The sequence below is a fragment of the Xiphias gladius genome, chromosome 7 (genome assembly GCF_016859285.1).
Source record: "Xiphias gladius isolate SHS-SW01 ecotype Sanya breed wild chromosome 7, ASM1685928v1, whole genome shotgun sequence".
NCBI classification, from domain to species: Eukaryota; Metazoa; Chordata; class Actinopteri; order Istiophoriformes; family Xiphiidae; genus Xiphias; species Xiphias gladius.
Window position 1 is genome coordinate 22,399,329 of NC_053406.1, and position 20,379 is coordinate 22,419,707.

General features: G+C 44.3%; 1 protein-coding gene across 1 annotated transcript in view; it reads right to left on the reverse strand.

Moving 5' to 3' along the window:
* Positions 1 to 18,661, reverse strand: part of dchs1a (dachsous cadherin-related 1a) — an 81,471-nt gene extending 62,810 nt beyond the window's left edge. The window contains exons 1-2 of the mRNA XM_040131723.1: positions 18,476 to 18,661; positions 10,746 to 12,566 (exon numbers count right to left, since the gene is read on the reverse strand). Coding sequence (XP_039987657.1) covers positions 10,746 to 12,545 — 1,800 coding nt within the window. The 5' untranslated portion in view covers positions 12,546 to 12,566; positions 18,476 to 18,661. The remainder of the gene's footprint in view (positions 1 to 10,745; positions 12,567 to 18,475) is intronic.
* Between the last annotated feature and the right edge of the window lie 1,718 nt (positions 18,662 to 20,379).

Sequence of the window (20,379 nt, forward strand, 5' to 3'; positions counted from 1 at the left end):
GGCTGCAGAAAAACTTCAACTGACTCCGCTATCTGAAATGTGTTTTTTTTTTTTTTTTGCTCTTGTTAAGGTAGGAAGGTTACATGAGCAGAAGACTTCCGCACAGTTCAATTCATACTGAGGAGTGAAATCTTTCAAAGATGACTCCATGGAAATATGAGAATAAAAACTGCAAAGATACAAGTGGGCCCATTAGATTGCAGAATTTGTATGCTTGAGGTAAGAAAAGAATATATGCAAAGTTAGGCCCATGAATCAAACATGGCGCAGTAGCAGCGATGACAGGAATGGTGACAGGGGAAGGATGTGATTGAAACTGGCTGAGATTTAAAGCCAGAAAAGAAGCCTGATTATTCTCTCATCTTTCCCTGCACGGTCATGATTTACTCACACAGAACATGATTGTTCTCTAAAAAGGTGACTGCCAAAGCACCATGTCATTGCATTAAACTTCTCGAACTGAAGCGTAAGCACTCAAATTAATAAATGAAATGCTTTGTGTGAGTTAAGATGTTTTAAGTCGTATTTTATTTTCTTTCGGACACGCTGATGAGTGACATTTCTAATGCAACAGAGAGAATATGAACATGACACCATGAACATCACAGGATGCTCACAGCACTGAGGGTTACATCTCAGGGGTTGCGCTAGAATCACAGCGTACAATTTCAAAATCCTACACATGCTTCAGCTGCTTTCAAATTAAATCGTTTTCTTGATATGAACATTTCTGCCTGAGATTCTTATCTATCCTGCAGCACAATAAATAAGAGACTCTACATCTGAACTGTCTTATCTAACATTCTGTTTGCTTCAGAGACCACACATCTGTTGGATAGAGCCCTGGAGACTCCTCAGATATTGTCAAAACTCAACTTTAAAAATCACTCAGCCGCTTCTCCTGGATTTGAAACAGTATTTTTTTTTTGTAATCAAAGCTTTTGTTTTACTAGTGATGATGAAATTGCCTGCTTCTTGTACTCCAATCGCCAGCCAAAATAGTCAGGCGACTACGATTGTCAAGACATTGGACCAGCAGGTTTGTGATTGAAAGTGTGACTGTTTGTGCTCCTGATGCACTGGGAAAATGTAACTGGAGTTGCAGATGTAACTCCCCCTTCCTCAAAAGCTAAAAGTAAACTTGAGCAAATCCTGCTCTGAGACCAGCATTGGGAGATTGTGGTTGTATTAGAAAGCTACGAATGGAACACAAGAGGGAAACAAAACAATCAAACCCATTCCCCATTTTGGGAAAGTGGTCTCAGACCTTTGTACCCCACCGCATGTTTTAACTTCTCCTGAATTAAAAAGACAAACTATCCAGTCCAAGGCAGGTCTTCGAATGGACTAGTGTTATTCCAGCATACCGTGACTTCACATACAAAGGGTAAAATGCTACATTCATCACCATATCCGCTGTCTGGGCTAATCAGGGCCTGTGAGCAATGAGTTGTTGATAGTAAAAAATTGGCAGCAGGTGACTCTTTAGTTCTCTCCAGGCACCAAACCAAAACTCTGCACAGGTCTGCGAACCAAGATCATTCACATCTGCACACCCCAAGAGTCGTGTTCAGTGAGATTACATGTGAGTACCTCCGCCCACCGCATGTGAGCAAGGTTGTACTCAAGCCACCTCACAACTATGACACAAAACATGAACCTTTGAGAGCGTTCCCTTAAGCTTTAAGAGAACAGGAGATTAAAAAGGTCACTTGGTTGTAAAGATGGGCAGATGGATCCAGCGCAACGGATGTTCAAAGACGAGATGATACAGTATTCTGTAGCACATGACAGAAATGCAACTGGGATTTGAGGCTTTTGTAGTTGCATCGGGGATCTGATGAAATATATTATGCATCATTTCCAGCGATCCTCTATAAAGACACAGCCAGGTTTGACTGGAGGTGGCTTCTGAAACCAGATGTCTGGTTGCTTTCAGCTCTAGCAATGATTCATTGACGTGTTGAAAGCATCAACAACTTGTTTCTCCATTATCCCGACTACCGCTCTGCCCAGGTCCTTGTCTGCATCGATTTGAGGGGTGAGATGAATACGCACTTTTTCTGGGCACTTAACCATGAAGTATTTTTTCATACATCCTCTGAGGGTGATCAGCCGCGCCTGAAGGCCTGAAAGAGAGCCTCTGTACAGTGTGCATCGGCCATTCAAAGTAAAAGCACAGAAACGTTAGGTCAGTACTTTTTAGTTCACATTCCAAGGTGCTGTAACTCAATATGGTTCTGCCCCGGTTGGATCAGATTGGCTGCATGTCCAGCCTTAAACCTACGCTCTAATGGAAAGGTGGCGCAAAGCACTGACGTGCATCGTTTTAGTTTGTCAATGGGCATCCAAAATAATTTCTGCTCCATAAATTTCCCTGCTCCTGAGAATCCTATGTTGATACTTTGGATCCCACAAGATGCATTTGTGAGGCAATCTGGGAGGAAACCAGGGCACTGATTAGAGAATTTCTTCCACCCTAAAACCCCGTCTGCACCACGACACGCACATACGCACGCCCCGGTCCCTGGCTTTTTTGTTCGCCTGCTCCGATACCACATCACACATCTTGAGTCCTGCACTCCTGCATACCATCTCTGCCTAATTACAGCAGAGAGTCCCACTGCTCCCCATGCTGCCTCCAGGCTCCTCACAGCACCAGGCTATACACAACAATCTAAACAAAGATTTGGCCTTTCAACACGCCGGTTAAAAGAAGCAGCCCACCCCTCTCAACATAAACTCTGCAGCACCAGAGCAAATTAGCCTTATTGATGAGGTACATAACCCTGTGGTAATTAGTTCCCCCGCTAAATCTTGAAATCACCTCCTAGCACTCAGAGAACGTCAGTGCTAAGCTAAGCAGTTGTCTCCTTATTACAACTAATCTTCAGGCTGGATGCATTACCTTAGAATAGATAAGGCATAACAGATGTCTTCCCTTATAACACAAGGGTCATTTCTGGTAGATGTGGCGAAGGCTTCAAGATATGTCAACCAACAGTGTGAGGGTGGACCACCTTGGAGCATCAGTACACGCAGACTGGGAGTCTGGTTGGAGCAGGGCTGGGTGCCTCTCTGTCTGAAGCCAAGACAGACAACGCTGGCTAACCGCAATGTAAAAGTGAAGTGTCTCTCCCCTCAAACTTCTTCTCCATTTGGTTTGTTGTTCTCTCCCTTTTGCTATCTTTTTTTTTCTGTCTTAAAAAGCTTGAAAAAAAACTACTTCCTCACTAGAATTGAGCCAGGTATGAGTTCCAGAAAATGTTTGGCATTTTTGCTTGATAAATGACTACCATTAATCAATTATTAAAATTGCTGTTAATGCATTTTCTGTTAATCAGCTACCTCATTAATCAACCTATACAACCTACTATTTGCTTCATATCATTTGAATAAGTATAATATCTAAACATCAATAACAAAATAACACTTTTTTCGATTTCTTCAGGGAGTACAACTATGTTTTTCATTGTGTAAGAAAAACAACTTCCTACATGAAAAAAATGATTACCGTCTTACAACAAGCAGATACACAAGGACTTTGGCTTTAAAAAAAAATACAATGCAAAACTGCCAAAATAATGACTTAAATCCAAAAAACTGTCTCAGCAAGCATGAGGAGGAATACGAATCTCAGAGAGCATCTTTCATACAAAGACGGTCACATTTCAGCCAGCACCAAAAACGTACTGAGGTTCAATGCCCAGCCCTGGGGGCTAATGTGGTCCACACAGGAGCCGGGAGCTTTCATAGCATCGTTGCTGTTAACAAGCATCTGCAAAACATCCTGCTCTAACGGCCTCAGTGTAGGTCCCACATCTTCCTGACCACACAGAGAGATAGCCTTGGCTTCGGAGTCTTTACCTCTGGCCTTGTTTGTATTTTGCATTTCTGTTTTACCACCCCTTTTCCTGAAACACTACCCGCTATCAATGATTTCTCACACGGGGATCTGAGTTATGACTCATCCCTATGCTCGGCTACCTTCACAGCCCTATTCAGACCACGTTGTTGACCAACCCCGATATAACTGAGAGCAGAAACGGGACGATCTGACCACACGGCCGGTAACTGAATGCGCCGCTCTTTCCATGCGCCTGTTGGGCTCAGTAACATTCTTCTCGATCATTATTTCAACTGGCAGTCAGTGCAGCAGCAACGCTGGAGCAAAAGGGGGGGCTGAGGTTGCTGGCAGACGAAAGCCACGCATTCCTTGTAACAGTGAAGTTCTGGATATGGAGACAATTTTCTCAGTGGTTAAGATATTCTAGGGCTGTGTATATATAGCACATGCTTTTCTAGGAAGAGGCACTTTTGTCATGAGTAAATAAAATACAACATGGTGGCGACTGAGTATCTAGCAGTACCAGTCTACAATACCTTTACTTCATCATTGCACCAAAAATGATTTGTTGCGGTTTGTTTGGGATCCACTTTCCCGCTCACTGATTTTTGTTACCTGGCAAGCTGTCAGTCATCGTCTGCTTTCCAGTCTGGTGGCTTCTGATGGACAGCAGGGGACTGGATGGATGATTTAGCACAGATTTGCTTTGGAACAGAATGAATATCTCGAGCAGATGAGGCTTCCTGATGCCCATCTTGTTGAGCAGCGCCAACTGCCTTGCACATGTGCGGGGGGACCACGGGCTGTGAGAACAGAAGGCCTGGCAGCCCTCGTCACAGCGAGCCTCTCGGTCTATTCCCCCCTCTCCCATCCAGTCGTCTCGAAGGACCAGGGAGGCAAAGTGAGTATTTGTCTACATCTATGGAGGTCAAGCAAATGTGTTCCTCTTGAGCCTGAATACAGCGTTGTGACAACGTGACTGTGAAGGCACACACACCTGCAGTCTGACTTCCCTCTGTTGGTAATTTAAACCCATGTTTTTCTTGCATCATCAAATTGAATAAGTTTAGGGCCTGGTCTGACTTGGACTCACGAGGAAGTGTGTTCACATCACTTGAGGGAGGCCTGCGCGTCCCCAGGCAGGCAGATGTGCTGCTCTCACCTGCTCCGATCCGCATCTCGCCAGTCCGGAGGGAAACAGGGAAGTGAAGAGGTGTAATCGGATCACATAGGGGACACAGCAGTGTGGGAAAGGGAACCGGGAAGAGATAAGAAGTCTGGTTGGACAAGGAGAAAGAGTAAAGAGAGACAAACAGAGATAAAGAGACAGGAAGAGTGAGGGCGAACCCACCCCAAAGAGGAGAGACGTTAGAGGAGGGATAAACAGCTGGATGCAGCTGCTGAGTCGGAGCTTTGTCACAGCAGCTGGAGGCTGACTGTCCCTCCAGAGACTCAACTGCTTTCTTTCTCCCTAGCTCTCCTTTCACTACTTTCACACTCTTTCATAGAAACTTGGAAGCAGTGACGAGAGGTCTGCCACACCTGCAGCAGACAATCCGGCAGGCAGACTGTACTAATTTAAGTTCTTGTCCCACGAGAGGGCTATATAAGCCCATCTTCCTTCTTTGCCAGATGCGGGCAGGAAACCCCGCCAGCAGGCTTTTATCTCTCAAAACTTTTGCTTTTGCTCAAAAACTGACATTTTACACTCACTCTGAAGTCCTGTAAACGCCGCTTGCTTTACCGCTCAGCCCTCACCTAACAGGCAGCAACCAAAGAGTTCTCGCTGCATGTTTTGAGAAACATCACTGGCTGGTGGTTGCACCTGTATGACACAGCAACAATTTTATATATTATGTAAGTTTGAGCAGGTGATGGTTAAAGGACATTTTCTGTATTTACTGTCTCGTGGTGTATTTGGACAACGAATAAAAGAAACCTATTAATATTCCAAAGCAACAACAACCATCTGACATAAACAAACTACTGCTGCTGCGGAAATGATTAATCAATGAATCACTCATCCGATCTACTGTAAATTTTGCTTGATACATTCCTTAAGTCATCTATGAAGCAAAAATACCAAACATTCACAGGTTCCAGCTTTTCAAATGTGAGGACCTGCTGCTTTTCTCTGCTTTTAATCCTTTTAATTGATGTCATCTTGGGCTCTAGGAAATGGTGATGGGCATCTTTTGCTACTTCCTGAAATGTACATACAGTTAACCAAAAACAATTATCATGGCATTAATCAACAATGAAAACGCAGCCCTAGAACGAACACAACAGTAACACTTTTTTAAATGGAGTGTTCCCTCTACTTTGTTTTAAAAGTTTGGTGTTCAATTACAGCTTTGGTTTTTCCCTAATGAGCACTATTCCCTCCTAGCTTCTGTATTCAACCATATAACTTTAAAAGTTTCACCAAAACTCTCCCCTCTTCCTGTGCCGTTGAAATGAGAGAGGCAGTGGATTTGCTGATGGAAGTCTGAGCACAATAAAATGCGCTCAGCTGTCTCAAGCACAGCAACTTTGACCTGAACACCCACACTCTATCCAGATGTACATCAGTGTTTATGTTCGCTTCAGTGCCCCTGCTAGGCCCAGGAGTAAGTGCTCAAGGAAGTATTACATTTGCGAACACATTAAGTAGCACATCCAGTTTCCTGCAATTTTACCATTCCCTGAAAATACTGTTATACCACAGAGCCACAGTGAAGCTTGGTAGTTAGTCGGAGGAAAAAGAAACAGAGGAGACCAAAAGCAGAGTCAGCTCACCTCAAGCTAAACCAGTCTCACGGGAAGGCCAGTCTGGTATTAAAGCAGACAAGTGAACATTTTGTTTGACACAAACCATCCCCAAAAAAATGTCTGGTAAGAATCAATTACATGGTATCTGTACCAAAATACCAGTCTGAAACTGGCAATTTCACTCATCTCCATAGTTAGTCTCACTTAATTACAAAAAGTTGAAGCCTTTGGATACTCTGAAAAGCCCGGGCTTGCGAAGCTAGCGAAGTTCATTAAAGAGAGAAAACGTGGCGATGAGGAGAGAGTGATTGATCGGTCAGATGTCCCTTTCGGTCGCCAAGTCATTGCAGTTTACATGGCTGTTGTGCAGAACTTTAGTTTGGGTGGAAGTCAAAATGAGACTGAGAACTGCTGGGGAAATAATGTTGAAAAATAAGAGTAGCAGCTAAAACATTGAGAGAAAACACTTTTGGAGGAGCAGAGTGCGACAAAACATAAATGTTAAAATTTTTCAAATGGGGCTTCTTTTTTAAATAAACCAGAAGACGACAAACTAACTCCTGCTTCAAATCCCACATGCCACGTTGTCAACTTTATCAATTTACTTTGAGGGTAACTTTTTAACTTATTCCTTTTTTTAATATGAAGGAATGAGTTTATTCTACGGGGAATGTAAACTAGGTATTCTTGCAAACACAATATAATAAAGGCAGCGATTGTGAAAAACAAGATATATGTCAACAATGCCGGCTTTCCAAAGTCCCCTGAGAAAGCTGGACCAAAAGCAACAGTGAACACCAAATCTTTTATGAAAATCATTACCTCACACCACTGCAGCGGCCAGTGTTATTAGCACCTGCCTGTCAGTTAGTGGTGGTGGTCACTATTGTACAAAAAGTCAGTGGAAACTGTGAGGCACTAGTGGGACAGAAACACATTTTTTGAATCTTTCATACCTTCTCTCGGGGGCGATTATGTGTATTTTTCTTCCCCCGATAGACTGGTTGCTTTTATGTTGGCAGGAATGGAGACGTTATTCTGAGTGCCACTTCACTGAGGCACCTCTTTCAACTAGGCTGCCTTAAAGATTTCAGTGAAATAATGAATGTGTTTGAGTTGTGCTGTATGTTACACTGCTTAAAAAAACTCTGTGTCTGTAGTTATCTAAGCTAAAAGTAGCAGGCTCATAGTATTTTTGCACACAAGAAATCCTAGCCAAAGCACAAGAATCCTACAAAATATCACCTGTGTTTTTTCAATGGAAGTGATGTGTTTAGTCAAAAAGTTGCCAAGACATCACCGAGACAGGAAGCACTTTGGGCGGCAAAGGAGCAGATAAATGCAAAAGTTTGAGTTACAGCTTCAAGACAGAAAAATGGCAAAATGTTTGCTCCTGCACCAGCAGCAATCAGTGTTCATCTCATATTGCTAAGGGGTCTGCAGCAATGACAAGCAGTCCATTCTGTCATGATCATTGGGGGGGCTAGGTCTGCCCTTTCCTCACACCCAGCTAATGAGAAATGAAGTGAAATCAGATAAGAATTTTGGAGAGGAACACACCAACGGACAGAGAAGGAAGCCCCCCTGCTCATGTCACCTCCGCCACTCATGCCAGCGCTTGTCAGGGCTCATTTCCCCCTCAGCTGCCTGGAGACCCCCTCTCGCCTTTCTACTGGAGCCAGAACGACCCCCCAAAACAGACAGAGGGACAATTCTTAGAGGAGACACACTCCGAACCAACCAAAAACCACAACAATATCACATATACCGATATATATATAGATATATATATATATATATATATATATATATATATATATATGTATAAATCAATATGTTATATTGATATATCAATACCCATATAACACATATGACAATAAATGGCAAATAACTCTCAAAGCCAGGACGGACATGTTTTGCTTTAGTAAAGTTTGCGATATCACAGCTGGCTGATGTGCATCATTATCCCTAATGACATCTTATATTACTCTTCCTCCTCCAAGTCAGGAATCAAAAGCCCCTATGCTTAATGACCAAATTAAATGACCCTGAAATAATGATTTTTTTTTCCTGTCATCTTGTTCACTTTCCTGTTACTCTAGGAGGACTTTTAAATAAAACATACACTAGCTGAATACAATGTAACAGTACCTCCTGAGTCAATGCATCCTCGCAACCCACAGTGTAAAACGGAGATATAAAACGGTGGAAGAGATATATTTGACTGCCACACAATCCAGAAAAGTTGTAAAGTTGGACACAGATTGAAAACTAATAATGGAGAACAGAATTAGTAATGGCTCATGAAACACATTCCACAATGGAGCTCGTGGTTCTTAAAATGTGTTTTTTCATGTCGTATTTGATTTCCCCTCTCAAGAATGACCTATTTTCTTTGCAGTAGATCTTAAATATTGAATTACAAGATTGATTGGTGTTAATAGGCTTAACTCCTTATTTTTAGTTATCTTTTTTCCCCCACACATTGAATTATAACCCATAAACCAAATGATGTATAACAGAAAGTGACAAAATATCACAGTCACAGCACGACGGAGCCAGACCACATTAGAATAATCATGAACTGCTGTGCTGGTGACCTGCGGAGGAGAGGGAAAAAAAAAAAAAAATCAAGCCACTTCAAACATTTGAATTAATGATCACAATACCCATGTTGTAATGGTTTTTGGACAGCATTGTATATGGAAAAAGGGACATTGGGAATTTCATCTAAAAGAGGAAAAAAAGGCAGTCATCAGATGTCTTGCTGAGATGTTTGGATGTAGAGCTGGCACCCCGAGTAAGAGCAGTCTGTTCTCACATGGCCCGCCAAACACACGTCTGCAGCATCCAGGCAGGCCCGAGAGAGGCCAGAGAGCAGTAGCTTTGAAGGACTACTTCATACTTGGACCCTGTGAGGCCACTGTCAAGCTTGTCATACTCTGACAGTTGTTTGAAAGCAGGTAGTAATGATTTTTGGAGACAATGCAGGAGGGAAGACAAAAGTCTGACCATCTCTGGTTTGAAAGAAAACAAATTATGGGCTTTCAGATATTTTCACAGAACATGAACTTCAACCCACAATGGAAAGAGTGATCATAGAGCTTTAAAGTTTTCCAAAACATACATTTTTTAATTATTCTTTGGTTCACTTTCCAAATTCCATAATCAATGTCAGTACATTTCCCTCTCTCCTTATCCTTGTGGTCCCTATGATTTATAATTAGGGGACCTCCCACAAGAAACCTTCGTAGCTTCTATTTCTGCATTCAAGCCAGGAGTCGCGGTAGGGCCTACGGCTCCCTTCACCCCTCCCTCTCTCAAGGCCAAACCCTGGGCCAAGATCCCGTCTGCTGGGCCCCCTGTTTGGACTGCACTCTGTATCCAACTCCTTGATCCATGCACTACTACTGCAGTCACTTGTGAAACAGAATTTGTATGGACCTCTATGCTTGTAAAAAGGCTAAAAAAGCTTTGTGACTTGAGAAATTACTTGAATGACTTAAGCAACGGATGAGCTGTTTTTTTTTCTAAGTGCCGTCTTTTTAATTAAATGGCCAAAGACAACTTGAGAAAACAATACTTTTTAATGACAAAAGGCCCGCAGTCACTGGGGGTGCTGTAATTTGTCTGAACTTTAATTCATCTTGTCGTCTATAGCCATTTTTTCTCACGGTCAACTAGCCTAATTAAGGTGCCTTTTGAGAGTGAAGTGACATCTATTTCTTTGGATAAAGCCCTGAATTTGTCTCTGCCTGCGACTATGTGAAAAACCCCTTTGTGCCTTAGCTGACAGAGGAGTTTACACTGCCTCTGTTACCCTGGAAACCTTTTTAGAGGTGAAGTGTAGGACAGCCAAAAAGGAGATCATCTTGGCCTAAAACCACAGGTGAATCCTCACTAAGGCAGTCCAATTTAAATAACTTTACCATTTAAAAAAATAACTCTTCATAGGGAATGAAAGCAATCAGCAGAGTCTGACAAATTCCTCTACTTTTTATTAAATAAAATTCCATTTGTTATGCTCTTCACAATTGCCCCTGAGGTTAGTCTTGCGTGAGCTCAGCGTTAAAGTGTGGGAGTGTGTTTACGAAATCAATCGATTGACAAACTGTAAATGAAATAAATCTGCAAGAAAGTGTCCTACCTCGAGGATGCAGGTCCCTGGAGCTGTGTTCTCCTTGATGGAAACATTGTAGAAATTTCTCTCAAAAGCAGGCTCATTGTCATTTATATCCTGAAGTACGATGTTTACCACAGCAGTGGAGGACAGGGGTGGTTTCCCTCCATCTCTGGCTACCACTGTAATACTGGGATTGGGGTTCTTTTCATAATCCAGCTGGGAGAGAGTGGTGATAATCCCTGTAACAGAGTCTATACTGAACCAGTTGGAGTAAGCACCTTGGCCTTGCAGGATGCTGTAGTTAATGTCCCCATTGGGCCCCTGGTCTTTGTCTCTAGCTGTCACCTGTAACACAAAGCTCCCTGGAAACACCACTTCGGGGATGACCTGTCTGTACACTGGCTGGTCAAACAGAGGAGGGTTGTCATTGATGTCAGTCACCTGGATGACGAAGGACGACTCTGCCCTAAGAGGAGGCGTGCCTGAGTCTGTTGCCATCACCCTCAGCTCATAGGTGTCTCTCTCCTCCCGGTCCAGAATCTGGTCGACACAAATCAGATAGATGATACTATCCTTAGTTGTCAGGGCAAACTTTCCATCTCCTCCCTCCAGCGACACATTGACGTTGGCATACTCCCCGTAGTCTGGGTCAGTGACTGAGATCCTGGCTACATATTGGCCTGGCTGTGCACCTTCTGAGATTCTGGGTGACCCATCCTCACTGAGAAAGATGATGGTCATGGTGGGCTGGTTGTCATTGTAGTCTCTGACGTGGATGGTGACGAAGGCATTGGTCACCTCTGGCTGGGTTGCGTTGTCTTGTGCCTGGACCACCAGCTCATGGACTCTCCTCATCTCAAAGTCGAGCGGCTTGTTGAGCGTGATGATGCCGGTTCGAGAGTCGATGACAAAGTAGCGGTCTGGGTCGCTTTGTCTCCTGTTGATTTCATAAAGCACCATCCCGTTGTCCCCTTCATCAGCATCTGTGGCAAACACCTGCAGGATGTTGCTTCCTGGTTGGAGGTTCTCAGATATAATTGCGTGGTAGCGGCTCTGGTTAAAAACAGGAGCGTTGTCATTAATGTCTTGTACGGTGATATCTAATGTCATCTCATCAGTCCTTTTAGGGGAACCACCATCAAAGGCCTCCAAAGATAAAGTGTAGGTGGATCTTTTCTCTCTGTCTAGAATGGCATTGACCACCAAGTCCAGATAGAGAACTTCATTGCTTCCCCTTCTGGTCTCCAAGGTGAAGGCCTGGCCAACATTTCCATCTTTGATAAGGTAACCCTGTGTCGTTAACTGGCCTTTATCAGCATCGACAGCCGGCTCAAGAGAAAACCTGGTCCCGATGGCTGTCTGCTCAGGGATTTTAAACATTGCCCGTTTTCTTGAGAACGTCGGGGAGTGGTCATTTATGTCATTCACCTTGATGGTCACCTCCACGGTCACACCTGTCATGGTGACTGCGGTGAAGTTGTATCTATCCCTCAGCTCCCTGTCAAGAACTTTGGCGGTTTTAATAATGCCCGTGCTGTCATCTATGTCCAAATCACTGCCCACGCCTGTTCCTTCGTGGTCTGAGATGAAGTATAGGGATGCTGTGATGCCAGGAGGGAGTCCGACACTGATGTCGCCTACAATTGTGCCGGCTGGTTGTTCCTCATCTAGCTGTAACTCAAGGGTCCCCAGGACCACGGGTGAATGGACTGTTACGAGCTCCAAGACCAAATACACCATCAGCACTATCCTTGTATTCCACCAACCCTCACGGTGCGAAGGGTCCATTATAGACTTCCCAAAACCCTTGGCAGCTGTCTTCATTTTGGCTCCTTCTTTTTAAACCTGGAGACACACAAAGAGGAAAAGCTGAGCAATGTCAAAACCTGACAACAGCAGAAACTGAGAGACGGTGTATTATTTCTGTGTCAAAATACAGAGTAAGTTAGTTTAAGAAAAAGAAGTATATGCCTTAAACACTTTCCCATATGTTTTATGGGCTCTGTTCCCAACCACAGCACATACAATAGGCCCTGCATATAACATTTTTCTGCACTTCTTAGTTCACCTAATAAGTCAACACCTTGTTCCTCCTACATACCAGAAAGCTTTCCTTTGCTAAAGAAACATTAAAACCACAGGCCGCGACGTACTACCTCAGACAGAGAGTCTTTGGCTGTCACTATTCACCTCCAATTAAAAATTTGCAGGAATCACTTTTGCCAGGCTATCCGGTGTGTTCACCATAGCAGCACCCTCTCATGTAAGTCTAGGAGGTGAGGTCCTGGATTTAATATTTATGTCTGCTACCACATTTAACTCTCATGGAGTGCGCAGTTTTGAAACACTTCTCAAAGAACCATTTCAAATATTTAACTCTCCCCAAGAAAACACATCTATCTTCCAATACTTTTGAGAATTAAGAGTCTGAGTGTTAAATGAAGAGGTAAAAAATCAAAATATTGATATTTAAATTAGCAAGGGTGATAGAATTCCTTGCGTAAACAATAGGTACTCTGGCAGTGGACCCGCACCACTGCAGAGGATCTGGTAATTGAGACTGAGGGACACTGTGTAGCAATGTGGAACTTGTTCAGCAAGACTGTCACCATCTGCAGAATAATCCAAAACCACTAAGTGTCTGGCACACATAAAATTGTGTCATTTTCATTCAATAAAGAGACCGGCTTCCAAATGTCTGTGGTTCGGCCTAAATTAATGACTTGTTTGCAAAGTAAATTTAGCTTTAATTTTGAGGAAATATATACAGAAGCACATTATACTGTATTAAATTTTGAGAATGTGTCTGCATGTGTGTGTGTGTGTGTGTGTGTGTGTGTGTGCACGAAATGCCTCCCATGTGCCCCTGAACGCAGTGCGGCCATCCGTCTCAGCCACGGTGGTGACAGTGTGTTTGAGTGACAGAGTTGTACAGCGGAGTTGAAAGGCTCCATGCAGTCTACCTCTCTCCCTTTTTCTGGCTCTGCAGCATTGTAATTGAGGTTTGCTGGAAGTTGGCCATAAGCACATAAGATTCCAGGGCTAATTTCAGTCTGCCTTGAATCGGAGCCCACAACACAGAAGATACTAACTTTAACTTCATAAATTGGTTTGAATTCAACTGAGTGTGAGTAGTGAGAAACCTTGGAGCATGACTTGTTTTGAATTTTGACATGAAAATCAGCGCTGTTAACATATTTTCTGTGTTACTAGTTCAATTCTAGTTCATTATTTAACAGTAAGGAATAAAAATGAAAGCCAAGGACCAATTTGCTGCATTCATTCCTAACTCATATTACTTTCACAGAGACTGTAATATGCAAACAACAGGACCATAAAGGCGAGCGCTACAAATTCAGCCTTACATACCATATGCTTGGTTGCGTTGTGAGCGCTGCTTTTTGCTAAAATATAAGCAAATCCATGACAGCCGTAACATCTTGACAGCACTTGAACTTTAAAGTCTCAGTATTGATTTACTTTACTGCAACACTGGGGATGCACTTTTACAAAGCTTACTCCAAGGCACAAAGAATAACTTTCAAGGCCAGAATCTTAGTCCAAATGCCACAACTGAAATAATGCATTCTCTGGTTGAGCTACGGCGGAGGACCTCTGCCAGAGCTGCGCAGCCAAATGGATACAGCAGACACGCACGGGTAGGCTAATTGCACAATACCAGGTCGAGAAGGACATATGGTTTAAAAAGGTTCAGTATGCAGTTACAGAGAAATTTCTGCACCGTACAGCTAAGAAGTCACCAAATATATGATAAACGCTGTCACCTACACAGGCAACTAAAACTGAGAGTTTCATGTCTGAAAGTTAGAAGCCAGTTAGCAGCGAGGATATAAAGGGCAACAACCTATTCGTGCGTAGGGCTTCCAGGGAAGGCAATTCGGAAAAAACAGTTTGGAATAGCTGCTGATGGTTGAAAGCCTTCGCATTTAGTAAGTCGATCCCATCGTGGCTTGGATTCAGCTGTTTTCCTTGCATCGTTGTCCCGGATCATGTTGAGTCCCTCCCATTGGTAGTTATACAATGGTGAAGAGTTTTGTCAAAATGATGTAACTACTGGAGGATTAACCCCATGTACCTTCCGCATGGACACAAAAATATTTCATTTGCACTTAATAAAAGCTTCCTTGAGGTGACCTTTTTCTAAAACCAGCACACGCGTCTATAACACATCACATACACCGCACTGTTAGGTGTAACTGTGGCATTGACCCAGTTTTCTTTTGAATCCTCTAAACCAAGTCGACCGACCAAATGCAAGGTTTCTAGGATTTACATGCAGAATGAAACCTCTGTTTGAATACAGCGGATCTCATTCTGAGCACTTTGCTAGCACGTCTGAAATCAGCATAAAAATCCATGGCAGCAGCGAATGCTGGGAACATCAGGGGCTCATTTCTCCCTCTCCACTGTGGTCTAGATCATGTTTGGCAAAATGTGTCATATCCTTTTTTCATGATTGCTGAAAATACATTTGCTTATTTATTTTTCACTTTTCATTCTTCTGTGAAGTAATATTTGTCTTTTTTATACTACTAACAAGGCAAGAAGGCCGTTGGTTTGGAAAGACCTACAATAGGCAATACATCTGAACAAACACTGCTGCCTCCCTCCATGAGCCAATACCCACATTACATTGAGGAATGCCAAACCTCATGAAATGTAAATATGATTTTAACAGTGAAGAATAAAAGAAACTGTTAAACATCACAAGTAATGCAGTGGATCTGCCACACACCAAACTGGCCAAGTCATATAATTTCTTCGGAGAGGGCACAACTTGGGAAATGCCCCCATGCTGAATAACCGTCAAATGCTTACCTTATGCCAATATCTTACACACAATTTGAGATAGTCACTTGCAAATTCAATGTGATGCTCTCCTGATCTAACCAGAGTATCTGATCTACAGAAATACGGCACAAATATTGGTCAAAGTCTATACAGAGTCATCAAAAACCTGACCGCAAATACCGTACTTCAGCTGCACTACTTCAATTAACATAAAAGAAAAACCCATTTTCACCACCAACAGGTCAAGAGGGACAACTATAGTGACCGACTAGGTAAAATGAGCTTCTAATTCCATGTCGTGATTCCAGTTAACTCAGAGAAAACTTCTGTGGTTTCCAGAACATGCCAGGCTGCCTAAAACTCAATGGAGCCATAATGGAAACCACAGACAGAACTGCAGATCGACTGGACATGAGGATGACAGGCTTAGCACAAAGCGAACTAAAAACCTCTGAATGTTTGCCAGACTATTGCCTCTCACCAGTGCCACGTCTCTGCGCTCTGCATTAGTCTTTGAAACGTCGGCCCCGGTGCGCGTAGAGAGGCCAGGAAAAGCCATCGCGGGCCTCAGATGCACACGCTCTCCCTGGCCATAACAAACACGGTATTGGGAAAACACACCGACTACTTTTTCACGGTGAGCTGAAGGTTTTTTTTTTTTTTGAGGGTCTGTGACAAGAAGGATCATCTCTTTCCCACAGCAAGAACAGCATGGGGTTAGTTCAGCTGTTTGTGTAAGATGTTCCAGATAAAAAAAAAAAAAACACACACCTTATGCCTTTGAAGATGACACCGTCCGATATTGCGTTTGCAGTACAAGTGGTTGCATCATTAAAAACATGTGTGCATCGAGTTACAGTAGCAGGGGTGCAAGAAAGTGTTTGGACAACATTACTACTACTGTGGTCAAAGTTCACCACATACGTGCACCTTCACATACACGTTTCTGAAGAGGACAGGGACCGATTTGAGCGTGTCCAGAATAAGTTTGTTCTTTGTTCAGCCCTGACGTAAATGGTTTATTTTAGCTGACAAGAGTCAGTCACGAAAGGGAAAAAAAAAAAAAAAAATGAATTCCAAAATTTGACAGTCTTCTGGCACGACACCCTCGAAGGCCATGGTTGATGCACACTCGACTTATTTCACCGATGGCAACGCCGCGAGAAGATGGGCAAAACCCCAGTGCCTACAGCCAAGCAATTTCCAGACAAACGGTGCGGCAACAGGGAAACTTTCTGGGTGGCGTTCGTGTGGCCGACCTGGGAGAAGCGTATCTGGTGTTTTTCATTCCTTTTTTTTTTTAAAAGTCTGGAACACTAGCTTCATCAACAGCACATGCAGGCTATAAAGACAAGACTGGTGAAATGATTACTTCATGCACTGCGCCTAGGAGTTTATGACTTAATCCTTGGATTCTTATAAAAGCTGTGGAGGCCTAGATTTTGGTTTTTGTCCATCGTTGCTGCCTTTTTTTTTGGTTTTGTTTTGTTTGTTTTCTATGACTTAGACACTTTAACTCAGCCCAGGGTCTGAGAAGTGGCACGCATTAGAATAAGGCTCTAGACTCAGCAGAGAGACGGACAGCACTTACCACCCAAGGTTTTAAAAAAATTGCCGAGAAACTAAGCAGGTACAGAAATGGACGCGTGGATGGGCAGATGGATTTGTGGATGGATGGAGGAAAAACACCGACGACTACATCTTTTGAAAAAGAGCCTCTGTGGTAACGGACACTGTCATGGTCTGGCCAGTTCGCCCAACAATGTATCTGAGCACATTGAGACTTGAAAACTGCAGAAGTGGCACACTTAGCTAAACTAAGAGCGGGGCTCCGCCGTTCTCCCCGGACTGACAATGGGTGGCGAGAAAAAAAAAGAAGAAAAAAAAAAGAAAGGAGGAGCCTGCACCCCATGTTGTGTCTAAAGTCAAAAAAAAAGAAGAAAATAAAAAGGCAGCATAACTAAGCGGCTGCACCATGGCAACCATCCCATTCACAAGTAAAGTGCGCGGCGACGGAGCCCGGGGGTGACTTCACTCATTTATTAATTGAGGGGAAAGGAACACCTATTCACGGCCAGTGCAACGCCAGTGCGCCGACGATGGGCAGTCGGTCGGTATGCGTTCCAGTGGAGTATGGGGGAGACAGAGAGGCCGGTTGGAGGCGGCGGCGAAGGGCAGCAATCGGAGGACAACACAATAACTCCATAGGCTGACCAATTTGAGAGGAATGTCTCGGAGGGGCTTAAAAAAAAAAAGAAAAGAAAAGAAAAGAAAAAGCGCGACATGACACGCAGCTCAAATATTTGGCCGCTCTTCAAAGTCTGCGCGCAGGCTGAGCTTGTTCTGTGCAGTATTACGAAAAACACACACACACACACACACACACACACACACACTGCAGAGTTACATTCAGTGCACAAGTAGAAAACATGTCATCCTATTACTTGGTGATATCCTTGTGAAACAGTTTTTTTTTTTTTGCAATGTAAGGGTGACACCTGTAAACTAACATTACCACATGCCCTTTGACTACTATAGAAATCGCCTGCTTTAAGGCTTTTTTTTTTTGTCGAGGCAGTTTCTTTGGATCAACTTCGTAACAGGATTTCAAATCCTAAACGTGCGGGGCTGCATCCCCGAAAGCCACGGAACGGTGCGTCCGTTGCATAGATACGTGCATAGAAAGTCTGGGCATGAAAGAAATGGAAACCGGTCTGCAACAAAAAAAAAAAAAAAAGTAGCAAACGTCCTAAGTCAGTGAGTTTTACACGAGTCCTCCCACTAGAAAATATCTGCTGCGGGCGCAGGATCGGCGGGGAAGTTGGGAAGTGTGTTAAACGCTAAAGGGGCGAAAGGGGGGAAACGGGCGGCTGTGGATGAAGTGCGGTGATGGGCAACTCCGTCCCGTCAGAGATCTGAGTCGCGCCGTGGCGGATACTCACATTCATCCGTCCCCCTGCTGTAGATCGGAGAAGACGAGCCGGGTTTCAAAACATCCAAGCTCGCCTCAGTGCTCCCCGGTGATGCCAGAGCCCGAAGTGAAAGTTACATCCATCTCAGGGACTTCAGAAAAACCCGCTATCCTTTGCCAGCGGCTGTGGAGATGCCACCCGCTGCACGCAGTTGGTTCCTTTGCTAGATTCCTACGGACTTCTCCCCAATCCCCCTGCCGCCGAAAGTTGAAAAAAAAAAAAACCAAAACCAAAACTGTGAATTGTAAAACTTTCCCGTCGTCCTCCTCCAGCGGACGTGATCGGCATCCACTGCTCGTCCGTCTGGTCGGAGACACACTGCCGCAGCGCGCTGACTGGGACCCAGCAGTGTGGGGCCGGGCGATGGACGTCCCCCCCCCCCTCCGAATCTAATTTATTCAACACGTGACGGAGCGCAACCTCCTGCCTCTCCCCTCTGTGGCGGTGCTGCTGCTGCTGCTGCTGCCGCTGCGGCTGCCACCACAAGGAGCCACGCCGACTGCAGAGAGACGGGGCCAGGTTCCCGCTGAACTTTGGTGCCACCATCCTCTACCAGAGGGAAGTGTAAAATCCGCGAGCGTGGCTTATCGCGGAGGCTCCGGCGGTGTCTCAAAAGTTGGAAAAAAGTCTCGAAATCGAGTTTGGGGTTGGGTGTGCCCCCCCCAATAAAGGAACAGAGCAACACACGGGCCAGTTTGGACGTAACAGGGGGGACTGAAGGGGAATTTCGAGATCACAGCGTAATGTTGTTGGGGGCAACTTTCAGTGGATGATGGGGACAAGTTACAGTGTAAATCCTCAACGCACATTAACGAGGTGCAGCGTTTAGAACAGGGAGGGGATCTTGAATGAAGCACATTGCAGGCACATTGGAAAAAAGGTTCGTAAGGGTTTACACTCAAAGCTGATATACTACACCCTGTCCAACTAATCTAGCTGTTCTAGCAGGTCTACCTCTGCTGCCAGGGGGACTTCCAAGTGCATCTTGGGGCACTTTAAGCCGCGTGTTACTGTTCGATTCGGTTTGATATCAGCGCTTTTTTGCTTTCCCGGCTCACAGGTGCCACGGTGAGGCTCGCCGTGACACACGCCTACCAAAAAACGACTTCCGCGGGAACCGTCAGGCGTCCCAAGGGAGGCCTGACTAGCGCGCAGACGGCGCTTTCCTCCAGATGTTGGAAGTCAAGAAGCCTCCGGAGGGGAGGGGGGGGGGTTTCCATCTAAGTCGAGGAAAGGGACAATGGCCCTGACCTCTCCTCGCAAGAGGCATAGCTTACATCTAAAGTCAGCTCCCGGGAGGAGCTCTGCTTTTATCTCCAACAGTGCTGCAGCCGTAGCCCTGCCTCGCTCCATCCTCCATCACTTGAAGCTCCCAAACGTGTTAAACCCTTGTCGCTTTGCATTTAGACTGATGAAAGGAGAACAACAAAGCCTTCTTCTTTTTTTTTTGTTGGGAAACTGTTTGCTTAAGCGGGGTGAATGCATGCAACTAATCATCTTGCTTTCATTCACTGTTTTTGTTTTGTAGGTTTATTGTCTTTTGTTGCTATCATCAATAAAGATCAATTTTTTTTTTTTAATGATTCACCCCTGGTGAAGCAAAATAACAGTGTATGATATAAGATGAAATCCTATTTGCTAAATACAGTGACAGTATATAATAGTTGAAAACTTTTTTTTTTTTCGGGGGGAGGGGGGTAGTTTGATCAGAACTCCCTGCCACAGTTCAACATTTCTTCCCCCCGAACGAACCTTTTTCCCCCGAGCAACCTGGTTACGTTTCCCCCGCTCCCACACTGTGCACTGCTGGATCACCAGGTGGAGTGAGTTCCAGCCCTGGCAGCTGCCCGTTATGACTGTGGCAGCAGAGCAGA